Below are 23,122 nucleotides of genomic sequence, written 5' to 3' on the forward strand. Positions count from 1 at the left end.
TGTGTACCTTAGTAGCGCTTCCCTTCCTCCTTTTTAAACTCTTTATAATGTTTTATTTACATTTTAGAAGTGATAAGATGATAAGCTGGACAGATCGAGTGAAAAAAGCAGTTTCCCCACACGACATCTCTGCTTCTCACTATCACGCAATAGGTTTCACTTCCCCACCCACCATTTTATTAAAACTAGACAGAGCTCATTACCTTCTTGAATCATGCAGAGATGCGCATCATGATTTTGTTGGAAAGAGCAGAATTTGTGCTTTACAATGGTATTGATATTTCAGTTGATCTGAATGTACTCCGTTTTTGGGGCGCTAAAATAAGGTCAATTGTACGGACCAGGGCGATGTACAAAAGTGAGTTAGATAACGTTAACAAGCGAGGAAAACTAGCTAGCTATATTTTGCCAAGGGAGTTTTTTTTTATATAAGGCTGAAGTCATCTGAGTAAGCAAACAAATGTCTTACAACTAGTTAGTCAGTAACAACTCAATATTGACAATAACTTAGCTTGCTATATCCCACATTCTTCCACAAAGCATAGCTAGCTAATGTTAGCTGGCTAAGTACAGTTCATAGTCAACACCAAACTTTGGGAAACTACCATGCTGCTAATTTATAATACATAATGTGGGCATTGCAATGGGCATTGCTCATCTACTGTTAGTTATTCCATACAGTGAAATTGACTTTCTTGCTAACGTTGTGTGTAACCAGATTACAGCCCATAACATGCCTCACACAACACAAACTTTAGCTGATAAAATTGCCTTGCTAAGAAAAAGTTAGCTTGCTAGTACACCAGACATACACGCCCATCCAAAGCAAAGCAATTTAACGTTAACTAACATTACAGACCTTATGTGTTAACGGTGAGAGAAGCGTTTAAACCTGGTGGAGAGAGGCTGTAAAACAGAATTAGTTGCTTTATGCACGCTGTACGTTACGTCATGACACGTCACATTTTAACGTACAGCGTCGGAGGGCTATGTTTTTCAACTTTTCTCCAATACTATTGAGCCATTACCATGTCAATCAACCCTTGAATGGAAATGTAGTTCACACCCCAGACTTTGATGTCAACACAGTCACTACAGTCCCATTAGTTTTCATTGCAGCCTCGTTTGAATGTTGCGGTTGCGCAAATTTGTACGGAATGGGGTTGGTCACAGTTAGTTAGCTAGCTAGCCAACTTTAGCTCTCTTCTGACTGGTAATTTGTTATATCTGTGGTATAACGTTACGTTAGTTAGCTAACATCAGAGCTGCTGGCTAGCTCGCTACCTAACGTTAGCTAATCAAAACAAAATCACATTCAGCTCACTAATAACAACTGACCCATTTTTCATGTTGGAAGATTATCTGTATGCCTTTATTGATTAACCTCAGCTTGAGTACCAGGTTTGCCTAGGTTTGTCTTCAACCACTTCTTATCATGGCTGGCTGCTGTCTGGCTGATGCAGTCGGCAAGTTGCTTGTGTTGTCGAGTTGATGAGCAACCGTGTTGCTGGCCTGGTTTGAAAGAACTCTTGAAAAAAATATGTTAGCACTGTCAGAAATGCTACAAAAAGGTAACACATTGTTGTTTCTTACTGGACAGAAACGTAAATGTGAGAGTGATAAATTATACATTTAATGAAAACTGTTGCACCTTCAAATTTAGTCAATCCGTAATTTCTTTAATTTAATGGTCACTTTATGGACGCTACATTTTCGTTTTAGTCCGATGTCTAGAATTTTATCTAGGTAGCCGCAAGAAGTATTTAACTAAATTGCTAACAATCCTGTAAAAAAAATCTAAATGTGTTTCTCAGTAACAGACGGACAGCTCATGACGTTGTGTACCTCCAATGATGTTGGTATTATGCATTTTCATTGTGATTGGTGTCATATTGGCTTAGATATGATGGTAGGAAAATTTGAATTTAAAAGTGAGCTTCAACCAATAGCTATATAGACAAATTGACCAAACTCCATTACTCCCCACTTACAGGACTTGTTAGAGTAAGTAATGGAAAAGAATTGTGATGATGTTTAATGCTTTTTAACATAAACTCAGCAAAAATAGAAATGCCCGAGTTACACCAGGAACACACAATCACTCCATCAGTGCTCAGACACTCCACAATAGGCTGAGAGAGGCTGGACTGAGGGCTTGTAGGCCTGTTGTAAGGCAGGTCCTCACCAGACATCATCTGCAACAACGTCACATATGAGATCCAGGCTCTTCACTGGCCATGGCAGAACACTGACATTCTTGTCTTGCTTCCACAAACCCACCGTCGCTGGACCAGACAGGACTGTCAAAAAGTGCTCTTCACTGACGAGTCGCGGTCTTGTCTCACCAGGGGTGATGGTCGGATTCGCCTCCTTGTCATTGCAGGAAATCTCAATGCTGTGCGTTACAGGGAAGACATCCTCCTCCCTCATGTGGTACCCTTCCTGCAGGCTCATCCTGACATGACCCTCCAGCATGACAATGCCACCAGCCATACTTATCGTTCTGTGTGTGATTTCCTGCAAGACAAGAATGTCAGTGTTCTGCCATGGCCAGTGAAGAGCCTGGATCTCAATCCCATTGAGCATGTCTGGGACCTGTTGGATCGGAGGGTGAGGGCTAGAGTCATTCCGGGAACTTGCAGGTGTCTTGGTGGAAGAGTGGGGTAACATCTCACAGCAAGAACTGGCAAATCCGGTGCAGTCCATGAGGAGATGCACTGCAGTACTTAATGCAGCTGGTGGCCACACCAGATACTGACTGTTACTTTTGATTTTGACCCCCTTTGTTCAGGAACACATTATTCAATTTCTGTTAGTAACATGTCTGTGGAACTTGTTCAGTTTATGTCTCAGTTGTTGAATCTTGTTATGTTCATACAAATATTTACACATGTTAAGTTTGCTGAAAATAAACTCAGTTGACAGTGAGAGGACGTTTCTTTTTTTGCTGAGTTTATATATGTTGTAATTGTTTATAACCATTAGATAAAACATCTTGGTAGTTTACATTCAGATTGATTTGCCTGTATAAAACCCTGCCATGCACTCCTGTGATGCACAATTATTTATTCTCATTCAGTTTTATCTCACAATCAAGTAGAGGTTACTGTACACACTCAAGTTGTACAACAACTGTACAACACATTTGGCACAAAAGTTTTGATAGAACGGAAAGTCTGTCTACACAAAAAAACGATGTGTTGTGGGAACACCGCACAGTGGTTGTGTAAACATTTTTGTGCAGACAAATTCTCCATTATCACAAAAATATGAATTATTTCACAACCATTGTGTCAAATGTGTTGTACATGATTTGTACAACCTGAGCATGCATAGGACCCAGGATTGTGGTGTACTGTAGCACTTCTCAAAAAAATGCACTTAACATGTTCCTCATTTTATCTTTGAAAGAGAAATGAAATTAAGATGTGTGAAAGTAGTTCCTTAAACTGTAACGACTGTTGGTGGAAGAAGGTGAGGACCAAGGTGCAGCGTGGTACGTGTTCATCTTTTACTAGTTAAACTGAACACTGAATAGCAAAACAATAAAGAGACCAACCGAAACAGTTCTGTCTGGTGCAGACACAAAAACAGAAAGCAACTACCCACAAACACCAGGTGGGAAAAGGCTACCTAAGTACGGTTCTCAATCAGAGACAATGATAAACAGCTGCCTCTGATTGGGAACCATACCAGGCCAAACACATAGAAAAGAAAACATAGAAAAACAACATAGAATGCCCACTCCAACTCACACCCTGACCAAACCAAAATAGAGACATAAAAAAGGAACTAAGGTCAGGGCGTGACATATACGATACACTTTCCATACTTCCTGTGCCTACATCTATCTCAAAAGCACACTGCTTCCAACCCAGTCACAGTCAGAATGGACTCTACAGTATCTCTTATCTCCCAGGGGATGAGACATGTTAGACTATCAGACATGCCAATCTATCGCTAAATTGTCTGATTGTCATACAGTATAAAGTGAAGGGAAAAAATAATGTTGTAAAGTGAGAGCAATTTTTTTTTTTAAGTGTCACTCCACAATGATACAATAATTAGTTTAAAGACACTGTAGGCTATCATAGGCAAACAGTACAACACATCACGTTGGATACACAGTATACATCATAAACAAAGTGAACCAAAAGCACAAGTTAAAGGAGACGTTTACCCCAAAACACACCTGGACCCATTATAACACTTGCCTGGCTGTTTGTCAATGCCCCAGACAGTTTTTAGGTCCATTGTTTGAGTATTTCGATTTCTGTATTTTTATATCAAAATGCTGATTTTCCGAAATTACCTAAAATGCATTGAAAACAGTGTATTTATTGTTCCATAAACAACGATTGGTGTCACTGCATTGAATTGACAAATAAATGTGGTGTTTAATGTAAGAAAGAAAAACAAAGACCTACTTCATGCTAGCACAAAAGTCTTCCATATGGTCTGTAATCCGGTAGATACTGTTCTTCGTGGTTCTAAAATGGATAATACAGGATGCGGGATGAAGGAGTGTCTTACTATTGGTCTTCAAGAAAGGAAATCAAAACTAAAGGAAGTAAACAAAGAGATCGTAGCTAGCATTTAGTAATCTCTGAAGGTAAAGTAAGGTTAACCGAATAACCGTCTCTTATGACCGAAAAGAGCTTCTGGTTATCAGGACAGCGATTTTTCACCTCGTACTGGACAAATCATTTTTCTTTAACGAGTTGTACACAAAGGATTTATTTTCAGACACCTGACAAGGCCCAAATCCCCATCATTCGCATGAGAAAGAGGACATAGGGGACATTGTTAGGATCCAAAGGCGAGTGGGTAATCTGCCTCTACCGTCAGTCCTGTTAGCTAACGTACAATCGATGGATAACAAAGTAGACGAGCTATGATCACAAATATCCTACCAATGAGACATTAAAACTGTAATATCTTATGTTTCACCGAGTCGTGGCTGAACAACGACATTCATAAAATACAGCTGGCGGGTTTTACGCTGTTTCGGCAAGATAGAATAGCTGCCTCCAGTAAAAGCTGCCAGACGGATTACCAGGACGTGTTCTCCGAACATGCGCTGACCAACTGGCAAGTGTCTTCGCTGACATTTTCAACCTCTCCCTGTCTGAGTCTGTAGTACCAACATGTTTCAAGCAGACCACAATATTCCCTGTGCTCAAGAACACTAAGGTAACATGTCTAAATGACTACTGACCCGTAGCACTCACGTCTGTAGCCATGAAGTGCTTTGAAAGGCTGGTCATGGCTCACATCAACACCATTATCCCAGAAACCCTAGACCCACTCCAATTTGCATACCGCCCCAACAGATCCATAGATGATGCAATTTCTGTTGCGCTCCATACTGCCCTTTCCTACATGGAAAAAAAGGAACACCTTTGTGAGTAGGCTGTTCATTGACTACAGCTCAGCGTTCAACACCATAGTGCCCTCAAAGCTCATCACTAAGCTAAGGACCCTTGGACTAAACACCTCCCTTCGCAGTTGGATCCTGGACTCCCAGGTGGTAAGGGTAGGTAACAACACATGTGCCAAGCTGATCCTCAACACGGGGGCCCCTCAGGGGTGCATGCTCAGTCCCCTCCTGCACTCCCTGTTCACCCAAGACTGCATGGCCAGGCACGACTCCAATACCATCATTAAGTTTGCCAACGACAACGATGAAAGGAGGTCAGAGACCTGGTTGGTGTGGTGCCAAAAAGTCAAGGGTCTGAATACAGACCTCAGACTGGGGGCAAAGGTTCACCTTTCAACAGGACAACCACCCTAAGCACACAGCCAAGACAACACAGGAGTGGATGCGGGACAAGTCTCTGAATGTCGTTGAATGGCCCAGTCAGAGCCCGGACTTGAACCCGATCGAACAGCTCTGGAGAGACCTGAAAATAGCTGTGCAGCGACGCTCCTCATCCAAACTGACAGAGCTTCAGAGGATCTGCAGAGAAGAATGGGAGAAACTCCCCAAATACAGATGTGCCATGCTTGTAGCATCATACCCAATAAGACTCAAGGCTTTAATCACTCCCAAAGATGCTTCAACAAAGTACTGAGTAAAGAGTCTGAATACCTACGTAAATGTAATATATATATATATTTAATTACAGTGCCTTGCCAAAGTATTCGGCCCCCTTGAACTTTGCGACCTTTTGCCACATTTCAGGCTTCAAACATAAAGATATAAAACTGTATTTTTTTGTGAAGAATCAACAACAAGTGGGACACAAGCATGAAGTGGAACGACATTCATTGGATATTTAAAACTTTTTTAACAAATCAAAAACTGAAAAATTGGGCGTGCAAAATTATTCAGCCCCTTTACTTTCAGTGCAGCAAACTCTCTCCAGAAGTTCAGTGAGGATCTCTGAATGATCCAATGTTGACCTAAATGACTGATGATGATAAATACAATCCACCTGTGTGTAATCAAGTCTCCGTATAAATGCACCTGCACTGTGATAGTCTCAGAGGTCCGTTAAAAGCGCAGAGAGCATCATGAAGAACAAGGAACACACCAGGCAGGTCCGAGATACTGTTGTGAAGAAGTTTAAAGCCGGATTTGGATACAAAAAGATTTCCCAAGCTTTAAACATCCCAAGGAGCACTGTGCAAGCGATAATATTGAAATGGAAGGAGTACCACACCACTGCAAATCTACCAAGACCTGGCCGTCCCTCTAAACTTTCAGCTCATACAAGGAGAAGACTGATCAGAGATGCAGCCAAGAGGCCCATGATCACTCTGGATGAACTGCAGAGATCTACAGCTGAGGTGGGAGACTCTGTCCATAGGACAACAATCAGTCGTATATTGCACACATCTGGCCTTTATGGAAGAGTGGCAAGAAGAAAGCCATTTCTTAAAGATATCCATAAAAAGTGTCATTTAAAGTTTGCCACAAGCCACCTGGGAGACACACCAAACATGTGGAAGAAGGTGCTCTGGTCAGATGAAACCAAAATTGAACTTTTTGGCAACAATGAAAAACGTTATGTTTGGCGTAAAAGCAACACAGCTGAACACACCATCCCCACTGTCAAACATGGTGGTGGCAGCATCATGGTTTGGGCCTGCTTTTCTTCAGCAGGGACAGGGAAGATGGTTAAAATTGATGGGAAGATGGATGGAGCCAAATACAGGACCATTCTGGAAGAAAACCTGATGGAGTCTGCAAAAGACCTGAGACTGGGACAGAGATTTGTCTTCCAACAAGACAATGATCCAAAACATAAAGCAAAATCTACAATGGAATGGTTCAAAAATAAAACATATCCAGGTGTTAGAATGGCCAAGTCAAAGTCCAGACCTGAATCCTATCGAGAATCTGTGGAAAGAACTGAAAACTGCTGTTCACAAATGCTCTCCATCCAAACTCACTGAGCTCGAGCTGTTTTGCAAGGAGGAATGGGAAAACATTTCAGTCTCTCGATGTGCAAAACTGATAGAGACATACCCCAAGCGACTTACAGCTGTAATCGCAGCAAAAGGTGGCGCTACAAAGTATTAACTTAAGGGGGCTGAATAATTTTGCACGCCCAATTTTTCAGTTTTTGATTTGTTAAAAAAGTTTGAAATATCCAATAAATGTCGTTCCACTTCATGATTGTGTCCCACTTGTTGTTGATTCTTCACAAAAAAATACAGTTTTATATCTATAAAGATATGTTTATAGTTTAAAGCCTGAATTGTGGCAAAAGGTCGCAAAGTTCAAGGGGGCCGAATACTTTCGCAAGGCACTGTATCTAAAAAAACAGTTTTTGCTTTGTCATTATGGGGTATATTGATGAGGGGGAAAAAATATTTAATACATTTTAGAATATGACTGTAGCATAACAAAATGTGGAAAAAGTCAAGGGGTCTGAATACATTCCGAATGCACCGGACATCTAAATACTCAAGCAATGACCCTAAAAACTGTCTGGGGAACTGACAAACGACCAGGCAACTGTTATAAATGGCCCAGAAGTGTTTTTGGGTGAACTTCCCCTTTAAGGACTTCCCCTATAACTAAGAGAGTACGGGGTAATTCTACAGACAAAATGCAGAAGTGACCCCCTATCTGGCCCACTGTAAAATGAAAGTAGTCTACAGCACACCACTCTCAGTCTCACAGAGGACTGCATGCAGGAAAAGACATGATTGTGGTATGTAAATATTAATAATATCTACTAATTATCATCAAAGTCATTGTGGCGTCCCAATTGGCACCCTATTCAACTTCATGGTTCAACTTCACATACTGAAAGTGTCACTGTTAATGTTGACAGTTATTTATGATGCTTTGGGTAAACGCTTCTGCTGAATGATCATTTTATGAAAGTGATTGAGTTCTCCAGTGTCAACTCCCTTGTAGGGATCTTTAACTTACTTTCCTTGCTGATCTGTTTCATTTCAAAGATTAGGGGGTAGTAATAGCGGAGGCCCGTTTCAGCTGCACTGAAGAAAAATATGAAAGCAACTTGAAACAATTTCAAGGATTACAGTTTATATAAGCAAATCATTCAATTGAAATAAATGAATTAGACATGACTAGGAATACAGATATTTATATTTTGACCACAGATACATAAAAACAGTAGGGGCGTGGATCAGAAAACCAGTCAGTATCTGGTTTGACCACCATTTGCCTCATGCAGCGCAACACATCTGTTTTGCATAGAGTTGATCATGCTGTTGATTGTGGCCTGTGGATTGTTCTCCCACTCCTTTTCAGTATCCCTGTGCATTCAAATTGCCATCGATAAATGCAATTTTGTTCATTGTCCATAGCTTATGCCTGCCCATACCATAACCACACTGCCACCATGGGTGCACTCTGTTCACATCAGCAAACCGCTCGCCCACACAATGCTGATATGTGCAGAGATTCTTTAGTTGTGCAAACCAACAGTTTCATCAGCTGTCCGAATGGCTGGTCTCAGACGATCCTGTAGTTGAAGAAGCCGGATGTGGTCTGCAGTTGTGATGCCAGTTGGATGTACTATCAAGTTCTCTAAAACAACTTTGGAGGTGTCTTATGTTAGAGAAATGAACATTCAATTATCTGGCAACAGCTCTGATGGCATGAGATTATCTGGAAATTTAAGATCTGTAGCATTGTGTTGTGTGACAAAACTGTACATTTTAGAGTGGACTTTTATTGCCCCCCAGCACAAGTGCACCTGTGTAGTCATCATGCTGTTTATTCAGCTTGTGTATATACCAAATTTGAGAGAAATACACGTTTTGTGCCTATGGAAAATGTCAGGGATCTTTTATTTCAGTTCATGAAACATGGGACCAATACTTTACATGTTGTGTTGATATTTTTGTTCAGTGTAAAAGTAACAAATAGTGGTGAGTCATAAGAATAATTGCTTTGATAATAAAGTTTTATCAATATTCTTGTTGTTAATGAAGTCAAGACTTCGACCCAGATCCGTCGTTCCCCCAAAGCCTTCTAACCTCAAATCCTTGGGGCCAAACATCCCAAACCACTTCCAGACCAGAAACCAGAACAGTCCAAACCTGAACCAGAACCAACCCCCATCAGGGGAGAGGAGCCAGGAGAGGAAACAACATCAACTACCGGAGGGGAAGGTGAAGAGGATTGTGCGTAAGTTCAGCAACCAGGAGTATGAGGTGATGGGGCAGGCAGGACTAGAGACAAGAACAGGTGTAGAGGCAGGGGCAGAGACAGTGACTGGGGCAAAGCAGGGAGACGGTGGGGTGGTGGGGTGGACAAGGACAGAGGCAGGACAGCAGGCAGACAGTAACAGAGGACAGACAAGGGCCCAGCAGGCTGACTATGATGCTATAATAATGAGCACTGTGGAACTCAGCCTCATACCACCTCCAGTACCATTGAGAAAGCCACGTTCTGGCCCTCACACACAACCTACAGCACAACCCACAGCACAGAGTGATGCCGTGCCCCTGAGGCAGAAGACAGACAACCATCTGGGCACCCTTCTCACACCTGGACATGGACAAGGAAACAGATCAGGTAAGCCAAGTCACATCTTTTAACCTCTGAATGTTCCTTTGTAAAATGATTAGGAGTCAGCGCTATTTTCTGACAATGAATACATGAAAAGGGTGTGTTCCTGCACATGTAGGAACAGAGAAAACCTTGTGGTATATTGACGTTCCTATGTATCCATGTCCATATGTCTATGAGGAAGAGAAAGAGTAAAAAACGATCATGTCTCGGACGTACAGAATCTGCTTTATGTTCCAAGTAGTCTCTTATGACATTAATGTAAAAATTGAGTAGCGGGAGATTTGGTTCTGGGTGCCGAGGTTAGGATGCCGAGGTTCTGGGTGCTGAGGTTAGGTTCACATGAATTGGATTAAGTAACAAATGAACAAACAAGCACATTGTATTTCACACTCACAACACAATAACACGCACTCTCTTTCAGCTCCCGATGGTAGTGAGGTGGATGAAGCGCCTGTGTGTGTTACCATTGAGAGCAGACAAACCACAGGCTCGGCAGCCACCCCTAGTGGTCACCATGGCAACATGACACAGTGCCAGTGCATCTGTCACCTGAGGAGAACTGGCATGAAGTTAGTCTGGGTTCCTCTGGAGGAAGAGGAAGATAACTATGTAGAGGTGATAGGGGATGAAGAAAAAGACAAACGAGGGAATGAGCACCAGAAGAGAGTGGTGAAGGAGGGGAAGGAAGAGGATGAAGATGACTACATAGAAGTGACAGGGGATGAAGAGAAAGAAAAACGAGGGAATCAGGACCAGAAGAGAGAGAGGAAGGAGGTGAATGAAGAGATGTTGGGATCTTTCAGAGCAGATGAGCGAAGGGGGAAAAGTGAGCACAGAGAGGTCAGAGTTCACAAGGTCAGCGAGAATAACAGCCAGAGATCCTTCCCTTCAAAACATAACACATCATCCAACGCAGAATCTTCCCTGGCCCTGATGATCTGCTCACAGCACAGCTCATATCAGCATAGCACACAACAGCACAGCTCAAACACCAAGCACAGCTCACACCAGCACAGCTCACACACCAGACCCCCTCAAAACAAAACTGAGACATATGATGAGGTTACATATGAGGCCATGTCCATGTCTGACAGAGAAGAACCACATCCACCCCCACGCCTAATGAAACCTCCACTGATGCACAAGACGCAGCATCCCTCTCCTCCGAAGGATAATCTCCAGAGCATGTCCACGCCCTCTCTCTCTGGCCTAATAACCTCAATTTCAAAGTCAGACATCCAGAAGAGTACCCCTTCCCCTCAGACTCCTCCCTCCATCTCCCATGGCAACCCCCATCAGCCAATCCTGCGACCTCTGCCTCCACTTCCTGTTTTACATGATCTCTGCCTTCTCCCCTGCCCCATCATGCCCCGCCCTCAACTCAGACCTCAGATTTCAATGAAACCTCTTCCACCTAACCCTGAGCCCAGTGGTCCTAGCTGTCTCAGCCGACACTCATCCACAGGTGGGTAGGGGAAGAACTTATAAATATGGATTCTATGGTTGATTTGGTTATGAATCTAGAAATTCTATTTATATGAGGATAATGTTCACAATTCAATAATGAATCAATGGAGAAATATTAGAAACCAGATGAAATCACCACTTTCCCTCCCAGATGCTGATGTTAGGGATGACTGGGTGACTGTAGACGAGGAGGACGTAGAGGAGTAAGTCTGCGCTGCCATAGTGGCAACTCTCAACATACAGTACAACACAAACACCATAAATGTGTTTACGTCTATGTTATGAATCATCTCAAACGTTTAAAAGATTGTTAAATATGGTTTACATTCAGCATTGTGTTTCCACAGGCCACAGGAACAGGCAGATAGTCCCAGGAGGATCTCCTCAGACTGGGGACCTTTGAGGCTGGACGGTACAGAGTCTCTCGGTTTTGTTTTATTTCTGATATTACAACACGGAGACAATATACACCATATACACCAAATAGGAACACATATTGAGTTGCACCCATTCTTGATACACACGGGTAACTGTTGAGCATGAAAAACCCAGCAGCATTGCAATTCTTGACCCAAAACAGTGCACCTGGCACCTACTACCGTACCCTGTTCAAAGGCACCTAAATATTGTCTTGCCCATTCACCCTCTGAATGACACACCTACACAATCCATGTTTCAATTGTCTCAAGGCTTACAAATCATTTTTTAACCCGTCTCCTCCCATTAATCTACACTGATTGAAGCAGATTTAACAAATGACATCAATAAGGGATCATAGCTTTCACCTGAATTGACCTTGTCAGTCAATGTCATGCAGAGAGCAAGTGTTCTTAATGTTTTGTTTACTCAGTGTATCTTTTTACCTATCCTCTCTTCCTCTCTCTCCCTGGCCCTGAATATCTCTTCCTGGCCCTGAATATCTCTCCCTGGCCCTCTCCCCCCCCCCCACTCTTCTCCCTTGTTATTGCTCCCCCACCTCACCCCACCACTGCCAACCCCCTCCCCTCCACTCTCAGAACCTCTGTACCAGATCTACCAGGCTAAGTCCATCAAGGAGGCGATCCAGCTCCAGAGCATCAGCCGGAGTGCCAGCAGGGCCACCGTGGACCTCCATATGAGGCTCAGGGGCGGTGGGTCCTTAGGGGCCCCTAAGGGCCCGTCCTTCAGGGCCAGGAATGGCCCCGCAGAGGTCCGTCTCAGTAAAGAATGAGAGTGCTCAACTCTAAATCCTCTTCTGTAAACAAGCAAAAAGGTTGTTTTGAACAAGGAATGTATCACATAAAAATGAAAAAGGCCAGCACTCAAATATGATTGTGTTTTTTTGACTCCCCGGAGGTCACACTGTGGCAGGAGCTACCGGTGGTCAGAGACAGTGGGATCCTGGAGAGACTCAGTCCAGAGGAGCTGCAGAGACAGGAGGTGAGAGGAGGGGCGAAGGGGAGGAGAGAGGGAAGGGCAGGGGGAGGAGGGAGGGAAGGAGAGGAGGGAAGGGAAAGAAGAAGGGTGGGGATGGGAGGACGGGGTGAGGAATGGAGGGGGGGGGGGAGTAGTCAGTTACATTGTCAGTTACATTATACCAGTCCTTTACCGTACCAAATTCCTATGTGAAACATTTTCTTAACAGTTCAACAATATTTCACAAATGTTTTTTCTATCAGAGCATGTTTGAAGTATTGACATCGGAAGCCTCGTACCTCCACTCACTGAACGTTCTCACTGATCACTTCCTGATGTGTCGGGACCTTGACGACACACTGGTGATCCATGACAAGAAGACCCTCTTCTCCAACATACTCCATGTGTATGAGGTCAGCCAGAGGTAAATGATGTCTGGAAAACAGACAGATGGAGGAAGAGTGGATGGAAGGAGGGAGGGAAGGAGAGAGAGGGAATGGAGGAAAAAGTGATGGAAGGAGAGTGACGGAGTGGATGGAAGGAGAGGGGATGAAAGAGAAGAGATGGAAAGAGAGTGGATTAGGGGGAAGGGATGGAGAGAAAGGGGATGGAGGGAGAGGGGATAGAAGGAGAGTGGATGGAAAGAGAGGGGATGGAAAGAGAGGGGATGGGGGAGAGGGTTTGGAGAGAGAGGTGGATGGAGTGAGAGGGAATGGAGAAGGGATGATACAGGGGACTGTAAAGAAAGAGAGATCCAACCTACGTAAATTGAAACATCCCTCACTCTCAAATTCTTCTCACAGGTTCTTGAAGGATCTTCTGAGTAGGATCGATGAGAACATTCTGATAACTGATGTGTGTGACATCATCCACCAATACGCCCTGTACGACTTCTCAGTCTACATTGATTACATCCGTAACCAGGGTTACCAGGAGAGGGCCTACAGCTCCCTCATGTGAGTAAATAAATTCACCCACCACACCTTATAAGGCCCATGTACTTATGGATTGTGTGCTTCTGAGTTTTGAAATAATTTATCGGGAAAACATAACCCAAAACACAACCAAAACAAACTTAAAATGCATCCAACAAGTTTGTAGAGTCACAAGGAATATGGGACGAAATATTGAACTAAATATACTATAAGAGAATTTGTCCAAATACTTATGACTTCTTCGGGGGCTAAATACATTTCTAAACGGTAAAACATATGTATGAAAATACCTTCAAATAAAAGGTGACCTTTTGTCACCTCATACAAAACATTTGCTGGAGCATAGAGCCACATTTTAAATTACAACTTCCCTCATGTATTTGGACATTGAAGTAACATTTTCACATTTTGCTCTGTACTCCAGCATATTTTTTTGATTTTTGTCATCAAATGTTTTTATTGTTGTTGGTAAAACAAGTACACATGGACAAATAAACAGACGGAACAAGAACAAGACAAACATGTCCGCCCCACTCACAGGACTTCCCTAACTAATAGTTAGATTAGTAGTTCATGCTAGAAATCTTACTGAGTCATATGCTGATGAAAGAGCTGTTATGTTTCTTTCACTAGCCTCATACATTGGTGCTACAGATATTTACATGTTTATAATGTCTTTGACTGACAGCAGACACTGATGTCTGTTTGAAAAATGAAGAGCCCACCAACTTTAGGTTATAATTTTTTGGCTGCTGTTAACCCAGCCAGAGAAATATGTCACTGCTTCAGAGACAGGTCCAAAGTAGTGTCATCATTTAACAGTAAAATAGATGGTGAATATGGTACATTTCTCCCCATTATGTCAGAGAAACAGGATGAAACACATCTCCAGAAATAAAAAAAATTGCCAGGAGCCCCCTGAGGGCACAGTGAGCAATTTGGGGATTGTTGTGCAGTGGGCAAAATTGTAATGTTTTATTTGATGATCGGGGATTCTTGAAGCAATTTATATATTGGATCACGCTCTAGTCCAATTGATTACAGTAGTACGCATGGATTGTTCTTTCTTCCAAGAAGCATGGGAAGGAATTGCATTGTGGGTAATTTTAATTAACAGACAATGTAATTTTGAAATGAATCCCTGTGTACTGAATAAACAATTTGTGAGTTGGGTATATAGAGCATTCTTTCCCCCATAGGCATGCAAAGCAGAACGGAGCTGTAAGTAATAGAAAAAGGAAGTGCCAGGTAGGTTAAAATGTTTCTGTAGGTCTTGTAATGCACGGAAACAGTAGCCTTCAGTAATGTCTGAGACCATTGAGAAAAAGAGATATGTTTTCCAAACAGGTGCCAGACTGAAATAAGTTGTGAAGCGTTAGTGTCAAATTTGAGTTTGCAGTGTTTGAGTGGGATATCAGAATGGGTTATGTCTTGGAGTCTGTGAGGAGCAACTAGATTTTCCTCCAGGGGGCACCAGCGGTATTTGGATTTAGCCATAAATACAGAGGGCGTAAAATAAGATTTGTCCACCTGCACATTTTTCCCACTGAAGGGTAGATAATTTAATATGAGGGAGTTCCTCTTCCAAATGAATTTGGCAATGAATGTAGCCTATCCCAATATACTGATGGTGGTGAAAGAAGGATCATGGAACGATAAAAGTTGATTCTTGGCAGTATATTCATTTTAATTATCGAGTCTTGAGCCTGGAATGAGTTTGGGATTTGCTCCCATCTTTCCACATCAGACTCTGCTTCTTAAGATGGTAATTGAAGTTGTTTTTGACTATTGATTAGAAAGAAGTGATAGATTTCTATTTCCAGTTTGCGGAAATGCTGGACTCTGAGAATGTTTCAAGGCAGCTGTGAATTACACATTGCCTAGTTCAGGGTAATAGAGCAGATTTTGTCCAGGTTTTATACCCAGATATAAAGCTGTAGTTATTAAAAACGCTGATAAGGTTAAGTAATGACTGAGGTGCATTGCCAACATAGAGCAGTTTATCATCTGCATACAGAGATACAGCATGTGGTGGTCTGTGCCAAGTACAGTAATAGGATCATAATGTTGGGACTGTCGGACCACTTGCACACAAGCGGTTCTAGGGCTAAAGCAAATACCAAAGGACTCTGACAACCTTGGCAACAAGATCTGCCTATGTTGAAGTGGGATATATTTTGCCAGTTGATACCATGGCAGTGGGATTGGTATAAAGGACTTGGATCATGCATATGAATTGTTCACCCATTCCCATACGTCGTAGGACGAACCATAACAATCCCCATTATAGGCGCTTTTTCTGTGTCTAATGAAAATACGTAGGTGATGGAGAGTCAGTATTTATAGACCCATAAAAATTATAATGCAAGTGAAATTATAGCAGTGTTCACGTCTCTATTGAAGGAGCCCCTATTACTGAAATAATGAATAATGTCTAGAAGTAGTTGACCTAAAAAGATACAAATAACTGATTTCCTGGTATTCATTGTTTGGCTTGTTTTTTTTTTAGTTCAAATCAGAGTAATAGGGAGTAACAAGTGCCTTTAGTGTTGCAGGAATGAGCATCAGGGTGATGCTGTGGCAGTTGCAAGTCACGGAGAAATTAGATACATTTATCATTATCATGTGGGATCTCAGATCTATATAAAGTCCCGGAATGTTAAATTTATTAATACTGGGTCAGAGTGTATGATGCCGTCCATTGATTTATTTGAAGTTATATTTTCAAAGTTTTGGTTGGCACATAGTCTAATAGAATAGGCTAATAGAAGGCTTGGGGAGACCCATGAAAATAATAGAAGTGTTTTAGAAAACTGAGATTCTGCCCAGTGTCTATGTGAATAATTAAGTTATTTTCTGATAGTCTACTGATCAAGAATAGCTTGTGGAGATGTCAGAGTGCATTTTTGTTTCTAGTGGTGATAATTTAAATTCCAAATCAGTAATTTTGCATTGTTTAAATTAGATTAATATAAGGTAGAGTATGAGATAATAAAAACTTTGACTGCATCCCACAGTATTCGAGGACACTGAACAGTCATTGCTTATATCAATGAATTCAGATAATTGTTCCTCCATCTGAGACATGAGCTGATGATTTCACCAAGAGAGGCTTTGCATAAAATACCCTTGTGGTCAGATAAAGCAGTGGGTAATATTTCCAACATTTTGAATGTTATCAAACAGATCTTTAGAAGAAGAAATATATTTGATTCTTGGGGTGTCTCAATTAATAAAATAGAAATCTCTGGCTGTAGGATTAAGAGAGCCTGTCACGGTTTTCTGTACGTGAAAGAGAGTCATACCAAAATGCGGCGTGGCTATTGCGATCCATGTTTAATAAAACAAGGTAAACCCGAATCAAATACAAAAACAATGAACGTAACACGAAAACCGAAACAGCCCAATACTGGTGCAAAGTAACACAGAGACAGGAACAAGGACAATCACCCACAAAACCCAACACCAAACAGGCTACCTAAATATGGTTCCCAATCAGAGACAATGACGAACACCTGCCTCTGATTGAGAACCATATCAGGCCAAACATAGAACTAGACAAACTAGACATGTAACATAGAATGCCCACTCAGCTCACACCCTGACCAACCAAAACATAGAAACATACAAAGCAAAACATGGTCAGGGTGTGACAGAGCCAGAGTTCAATAATTGCGATTTCATGAGCCTAGCACCATAGCGCCATAGTTGATAGTCATTGGTCTCTCACCTCTGTTGGTCCAGTTCTATTACGCACACGATCCCATACAGCATTAAAATCACCACCAATAATCAGTCTGAAATCATACAATTGTTGCAAAATATTTGTTAATGAGCCGTGAAAGTTTTTCTCAAATGTGTTTGGTGCACAGACTGACACCAGAGCAATCGTATGCATATTGATTGTAGTTTTGATAAAAGTTATTATACCCTCAGAGCCATTATCTAAGTTCATGAATTGTAAATTTCACTTTGCTAATATCATTGCCCCTCTTTTTTGTTGTACGAGGATATCACTTGATATTGCTTGTTGCCGAGTCAATTCACATATTTTTGTAACATTTCTCCTTCTTAAAACTTCTTGACGCACCCATCCCGGTAGTGGGATCATTTTCATCAACACCCGATGAATTGCAGCGCGCCAAATTCAAATTAAATTACTAAACGTATTTAATTTTCATGAAATCACAAGTGCAATATAGCAAACACACAGTTTAGCTTGTTGTTAATCCACCTGGCATGTCTGATTTCAACACAGCTTTTCGGCGAAAGCATAACAAGCGTTTATGTAAGAACATCTCTCTCAGTAGACAAAATATTACAAACACCTAGCAGCCAAGTAGATTGGTCACAAAAGTCAGAAAAGCAATAGATTAAATCGCTTATCTTTGATGATCTTCTGATGTTTTCACTCACGAGACTCCCAGTTACACAATAAATGTTCCTTTTGTTCCATAAATATTTTTTTTATATCCAAAATACCTCCATTTGTTTGGCGCCCTTATGTTCAGAAATCCACAGGCTCGAGCGGTCACGACATCGCAGACGAAAATTCCAAATAGTATCCATAATGTCCACAGAAACATGTCAAACGTTTTTTATAAACAATCCTCAGGTTCTTTTTAAAATATATAATCGATAATATATCAACCGGGACTGTCGCTTTTTCAATAGGAGAGGGAGAGACAATGGCTGCCCCACTCTGTTGCGCAAGCAAAACTCATGCGAACACCCAGCTAACTGATAACTGTTATCTTTCTCGCTCATTTTTCAAAATAAAATCCTGAAACTATGTCTAAAAACTGTTGACACCTTGAGGAAGCGATAGCAAAAAGAAATCTGGTTGATATCCCTTTAAATGGAGCGAAGGCAGGCTATGGAACATGGAGCTTTCAAAATAGAAGCCACTTCCTGGTTTGATTTTCCTCAGGTTTTTGCCTGCAATATCAGTTCCGTTATACTCACAGACAATATTTTGACAGTTTTGGAAACTTGAGTGTCTATCCTAATCTGACAATTATATGCATATTCTAGTTTCTGGGCCTGAGAAATAGGCAGTTTCAAATGGATACGTTTTTTAGCCAAAAACAAAAATCCTGCCCCCTACACTCAACAGGTAATTCAAAGCTGCTAGCCCACTTGCGAGGCATATTTAAACAATCTACATTCCAAGACAAAGGTGTGATGTGATTCATAAAATATATCTAAAGACACAACAGCAATGGAATTAAATAAGGTCCTGTCCCTTCCGAGTCCCCACACAAACCCTGAGGTAGACACAGTGACAAGCCATTCCACCTACAAGTACCCACAAAAAAACAACAACCCATTACCAACCCTCTGAAAAAAAGATGGCAGAGAAAAAATCCCTACTCGACCACTCCCACCCCAAAAAAAGTATGTCCGTGATCATTGTGAGATCGTATGGTGTAAGAATGAATGCAATCCACTGATTATTGAACGTTATCGATGGACACAGCTTTGTAGAACCAAAACATACACAGTCTGCCTCTGCTCATCTCTCAAACTCAAGAAGAATAATTTCGGGGGCTGCTGCAGTTTGCGAATGATACCTAGGCTATTGGGCAAATCTCCTTCATGGCAGTCAAGTAATTTCGTTCTGCCAAGTCATTCACAATCTAGTCTAGTTGCGGCAGCAACTAGACCTAATTTAAAAGGTGTCAATAAATGATCTTATTTGTATGCCTAGCAACACCAAATGTACATAGTTTGAAGCACAGTTTTATAAGTTTCAGTCACAGATGACAGCTCCAATAAGACACCTATGGTGAACGAGAAGCTTGTAGAATCATGATTATTTTGTTTTTAGTTCATCAGTCGCCTGTAGTGCTCTGGGTATTAAAGTCACTTTGTGTTCTTTCTGGACTCTGCAATGGCCATACAGCATTTACTGCGATGCGGCCTCTGCAGAAGTCAGGGCATTCATACTTCTTGTGCTTTGCGGAGCAGAGCTGTTGTGAAGGAAGTTGTCAAGGAAGTGAGTTTGTGTTTATACAGATCTTACCTACCCCACTCAACCAATCATGTCAATGCAGAGCTATACGGAGCCCTCCTCATTGTTATTTTTTTTGGGGGGGGGGGGGGGGGGCAAGGCATTGCGGTAAATGCTCTGCATGGTCTATCCGGTTTCTGCATTGGCCGATAAAGCATAAATCGTCCTTTACTGACTCAAATGAACAAAATCAGTTGAAAGATTCAGTCGGAAAGATCAGAGTCAGAGAAGAAAGGGCCGACCTTCCCATTACTATTCGTTAACCCACCAATCCACTTTGCAGGCAAACCAACAACCCATTTGCGTTGGTGATGCGGAGGCTGGAGGAGTCTCCTCTATGTCGTCGTCTTCCCTTCTCCTCCTTTCTGCTCCTTCCTTTCCAGAGGATCACACGCATCAAGATCCTTGTACAGGTCAGTGGCTGCATCTCTCCAACCCAGAATCATCATAATGTAATAATAATTAGAATCAATTAGATAGTTGTAATTCCATCACATGCATCAACATCCAGTGTCCGATTTCACCAAAGCATCTTAAGGCTAAGTTAATTGTTAGAACTTTCATAAGATAATCGTTAAATCTCCAAAAACCATTGTTGCTGAAGTTACAGTTGAAATTGCTCGTTATTTAACAACTGCCTCAGCCACTCATAGAACAGCTAAGTGCGTCAATTGCCCTTGTATATGTTACATCCCTTTATACACAGGCAACCGCTAAACATAGACAGATAAACATCTTGATTCTCTCTGTGACCACCGATAACTTCTGAACAAAGTTGACTACAAATAAAAAGTTGCAAATGTCTTTGCAATTGTTACAAAAAAGCAAATGATGAAAACCGAGATGACTGCAGTGTTGAATACTGTAGGCCTTTAGGCGACGTAGACCAATATATTACAATCATATTGAAATCAATTTCATGTTCATTTCATTGAGTTCTATTACTGTCTGCAATTTCACCTCAATATATTTCATGATATGTAATAACATGTGCTCAGTGATGTGCCAAATCTTGATTTAGTGCATTATAGTACAGGCTAAGCATCGTCAATATTGTGGAAGAATTGTAATGTTAGGGTAAGATTTCCATGGATAAAACTGTTCCGAGAGCAGCGGTCTTTCTTTCGATCCTATCAGTATCGACAAATGCCTCAACGATGCACTTAGAGAACGTTCTCGCTGCGTGGTGTTTTGGGAAATGCATGGTGCATCTTCGGCCATTGTAAGAAAGATGCATCGGGCCCTGGTCAGTAACAGCGGCTGGAAACATCTCCAGGTCACAGGTCAAATTACATACCAATGCAAAAAAAATGTATGCACTCACTTTACTGTACGGCTGCATCCCAAATGGCACCCTTTTCTATACAGTGCACTACTTTTGACCAGAGCCCTATTGGTCCTGGTCAAAAGTACTTCACTATATAGGGAATAGGGTGCAATTGGGACACAACCTAAGTCTGCTTTTCCACACAGAACATCCTGAAGAGGACTAAAGAGGGCACTAGGGAGGAGAACACTGCCTCTAGAGCCCTGACCTCAGTGTCTGAGGTAACACCTATTCCATCCACCCCAATTTGATACACTATATGACCAAAGGTATGTGGACACCTGCTCGTCGAACATCTCATTCCAAAATCATGGGCATTAATATGGAACTGGTCCCCCCTTTACTGCTATGACAGACTCCACTCTTCTGGGAAGGCTTTCCAACAGGTGTTGGAACATTGCTGCAGGGACTTCCATTCAGCCACAAGAGTGTTAGTGAGGGCGAGCACTGATGTGGGCGATTAGACCTGGCTCGCAGTCGGCGTTCCAATTTATCCCAAAGGTATTCGATGGGGTTGAGGTCAGGACTCTATGCAGGCCAGTCAAGTTCTTCCACACCGATCTCGACACACCATTTCTGCATGGACCTCACTTTGTGCACAGTGGCATTGTAATGCTGAAATAGGAAAGGGCCTTCTCCAAACTGATGCCACAAATATAGAAGCACAGAATCATCTAGAATGTGTGCTGTAGCGTTAAAATGTCCCTTTACTGGAACTAAGTGGCTTAGCCCAAACCATGAAAAACATTCACAGACCATTGTTCCTCTCCATCAAACTACAGTATACAGTTGAAAGTATGCATTGGGGCAGGTAACGTTCTCCTGGCATCCACCAAACTCAGATTGGTCTTTCGGACTGCCGGATGGTGAAGAGTGATTCATCAATCCAGAGAACGCGTTTCCACTGCTCCAGAGTACAATGGGGGTAAGCTTTACATCACTCCAGCCGAGACTTGGCATTGCGATCTTAGACTTGTGTGTGGCTGTTCGGCTATGGAGACCCATTTCACGAAGCTCCCAACAAACACTTATTGTGCTAACGTTGCTTCCAGAGGCCGTTTGGAACTCAGTAGTGAGTGTTGCAACCGAGGACAGACACGCTTCAGCACTCGGCAGTCCCTTTCTGTGAGCTTGTGTGGCCTACCACTTCGCTGCTGAGCTGTTGTTGCTCCTAGATGTTTCCACTTCACAATAACAGCACTTATTTTATTATATTTAAAAAAAACTTTATTTAACTAGGCATGTCAGTTAAGAATAAATTCTTATTTACAATAACAGCCTAACAAAAGGCCTCCTGCGGGGACAGGGACTGGGATAAAAAAAATATCGGACAAAACACACATCACGACAAGAGACACCACATAAAGAGAAACCTAAGACAATAACATAGCATGGCAGCAACACATGACAACACAGCACGGTGACAACAACATGACAAAAACATAGTACAAACATCATTGGGCACAGACAACAGCACAAAGGCAAGAAGGCAGAGACAACAATACATCACACGAAGCAGCCACAACTGTCAGTAAGAGTCTTTGAATGAAGAGATGACCGGGGCAGCTCTAACAGGGTAGACATTTTACGAACTGACTTGTTGGAAAGGTGGCATCCTATGATGTTGCCATGTTGAAAGTCACTGAGCTCTTGAGTAAGGCAATTCTACTGTCAATGTTTGTCTATGGAGATCACATGATTGTGTGCTCGATTTTATACACCTGTCAGCAATGGGTGTGACTGAAATAGCCGAATCCACTAATTTGGGGTGTCCACATCCTTCTGTATATATAGTGTACCATTGAATTCTGGATTAAAACTTGGAACATTGCTATCCTAGAGACTGGTTTTTACATCAGAAGTTAATGGTTATCTGTAGGAGCCAGATGGCTTTGGAATGTGCTGGGTGGACAGGGTGAAGTCACATGATTGCTATAGGGGATATGGGTGGAGAGATCTTTGGATTAGGCATCAACGGGGTT

General features: G+C 42.0%; 1 protein-coding gene across 3 annotated transcripts in view; it reads left to right on the forward strand.

Annotated features, from left to right (window-relative positions):
• The first annotated feature begins 8,053 nt into the window (after positions 1-8,053).
• Positions 8,054-23,122, forward strand: part of LOC110534264 (uncharacterized) — a 42,414-nt gene continuing 27,345 nt past the window's right edge. For 2 of the 3 annotated variants that reach the window (XR_016483820.1, XM_036933362.2), the window contains exons 1-11: positions 8,054-8,165; positions 9,421-10,006; positions 10,425-11,468; positions 11,622-11,673; positions 11,818-11,882; positions 12,487-12,659; positions 12,806-12,889; positions 13,129-13,289; positions 13,669-13,821; positions 20,097-20,226; positions 21,287-21,361. Coding sequence is in view for 2 of the 3 variants with exons in the window: in XM_036933362.2 (XP_036789257.2) it covers positions 8,157-8,165; positions 9,421-10,006; positions 10,425-11,468; positions 11,622-11,673; positions 11,818-11,882; positions 12,487-12,659; positions 12,806-12,889; positions 13,129-13,289; positions 13,669-13,821; positions 20,097-20,226; positions 21,287-21,361 (2,532 nt within the window). In the remaining variant the exon portion in view is untranslated. The remainder of the gene's footprint in view (positions 8,166-9,420; positions 10,007-10,424; positions 11,469-11,621; positions 11,674-11,817; positions 11,883-12,486; positions 12,660-12,805; positions 12,890-13,128; positions 13,290-13,668; positions 13,822-20,096; positions 20,227-21,286; positions 21,362-23,122) is intronic. The other variant, XM_036933363.2, reaches the window with a different exon arrangement.

This window comes from Oncorhynchus mykiss, chromosome 10 (assembly GCF_057628025.1).
Source record: "Oncorhynchus mykiss isolate SJ-2025 chromosome 10, ASM5762802v1, whole genome shotgun sequence".
Lineage (NCBI taxonomy): Eukaryota > Metazoa > Chordata > Actinopteri > Salmoniformes > Salmonidae > Oncorhynchus > Oncorhynchus mykiss.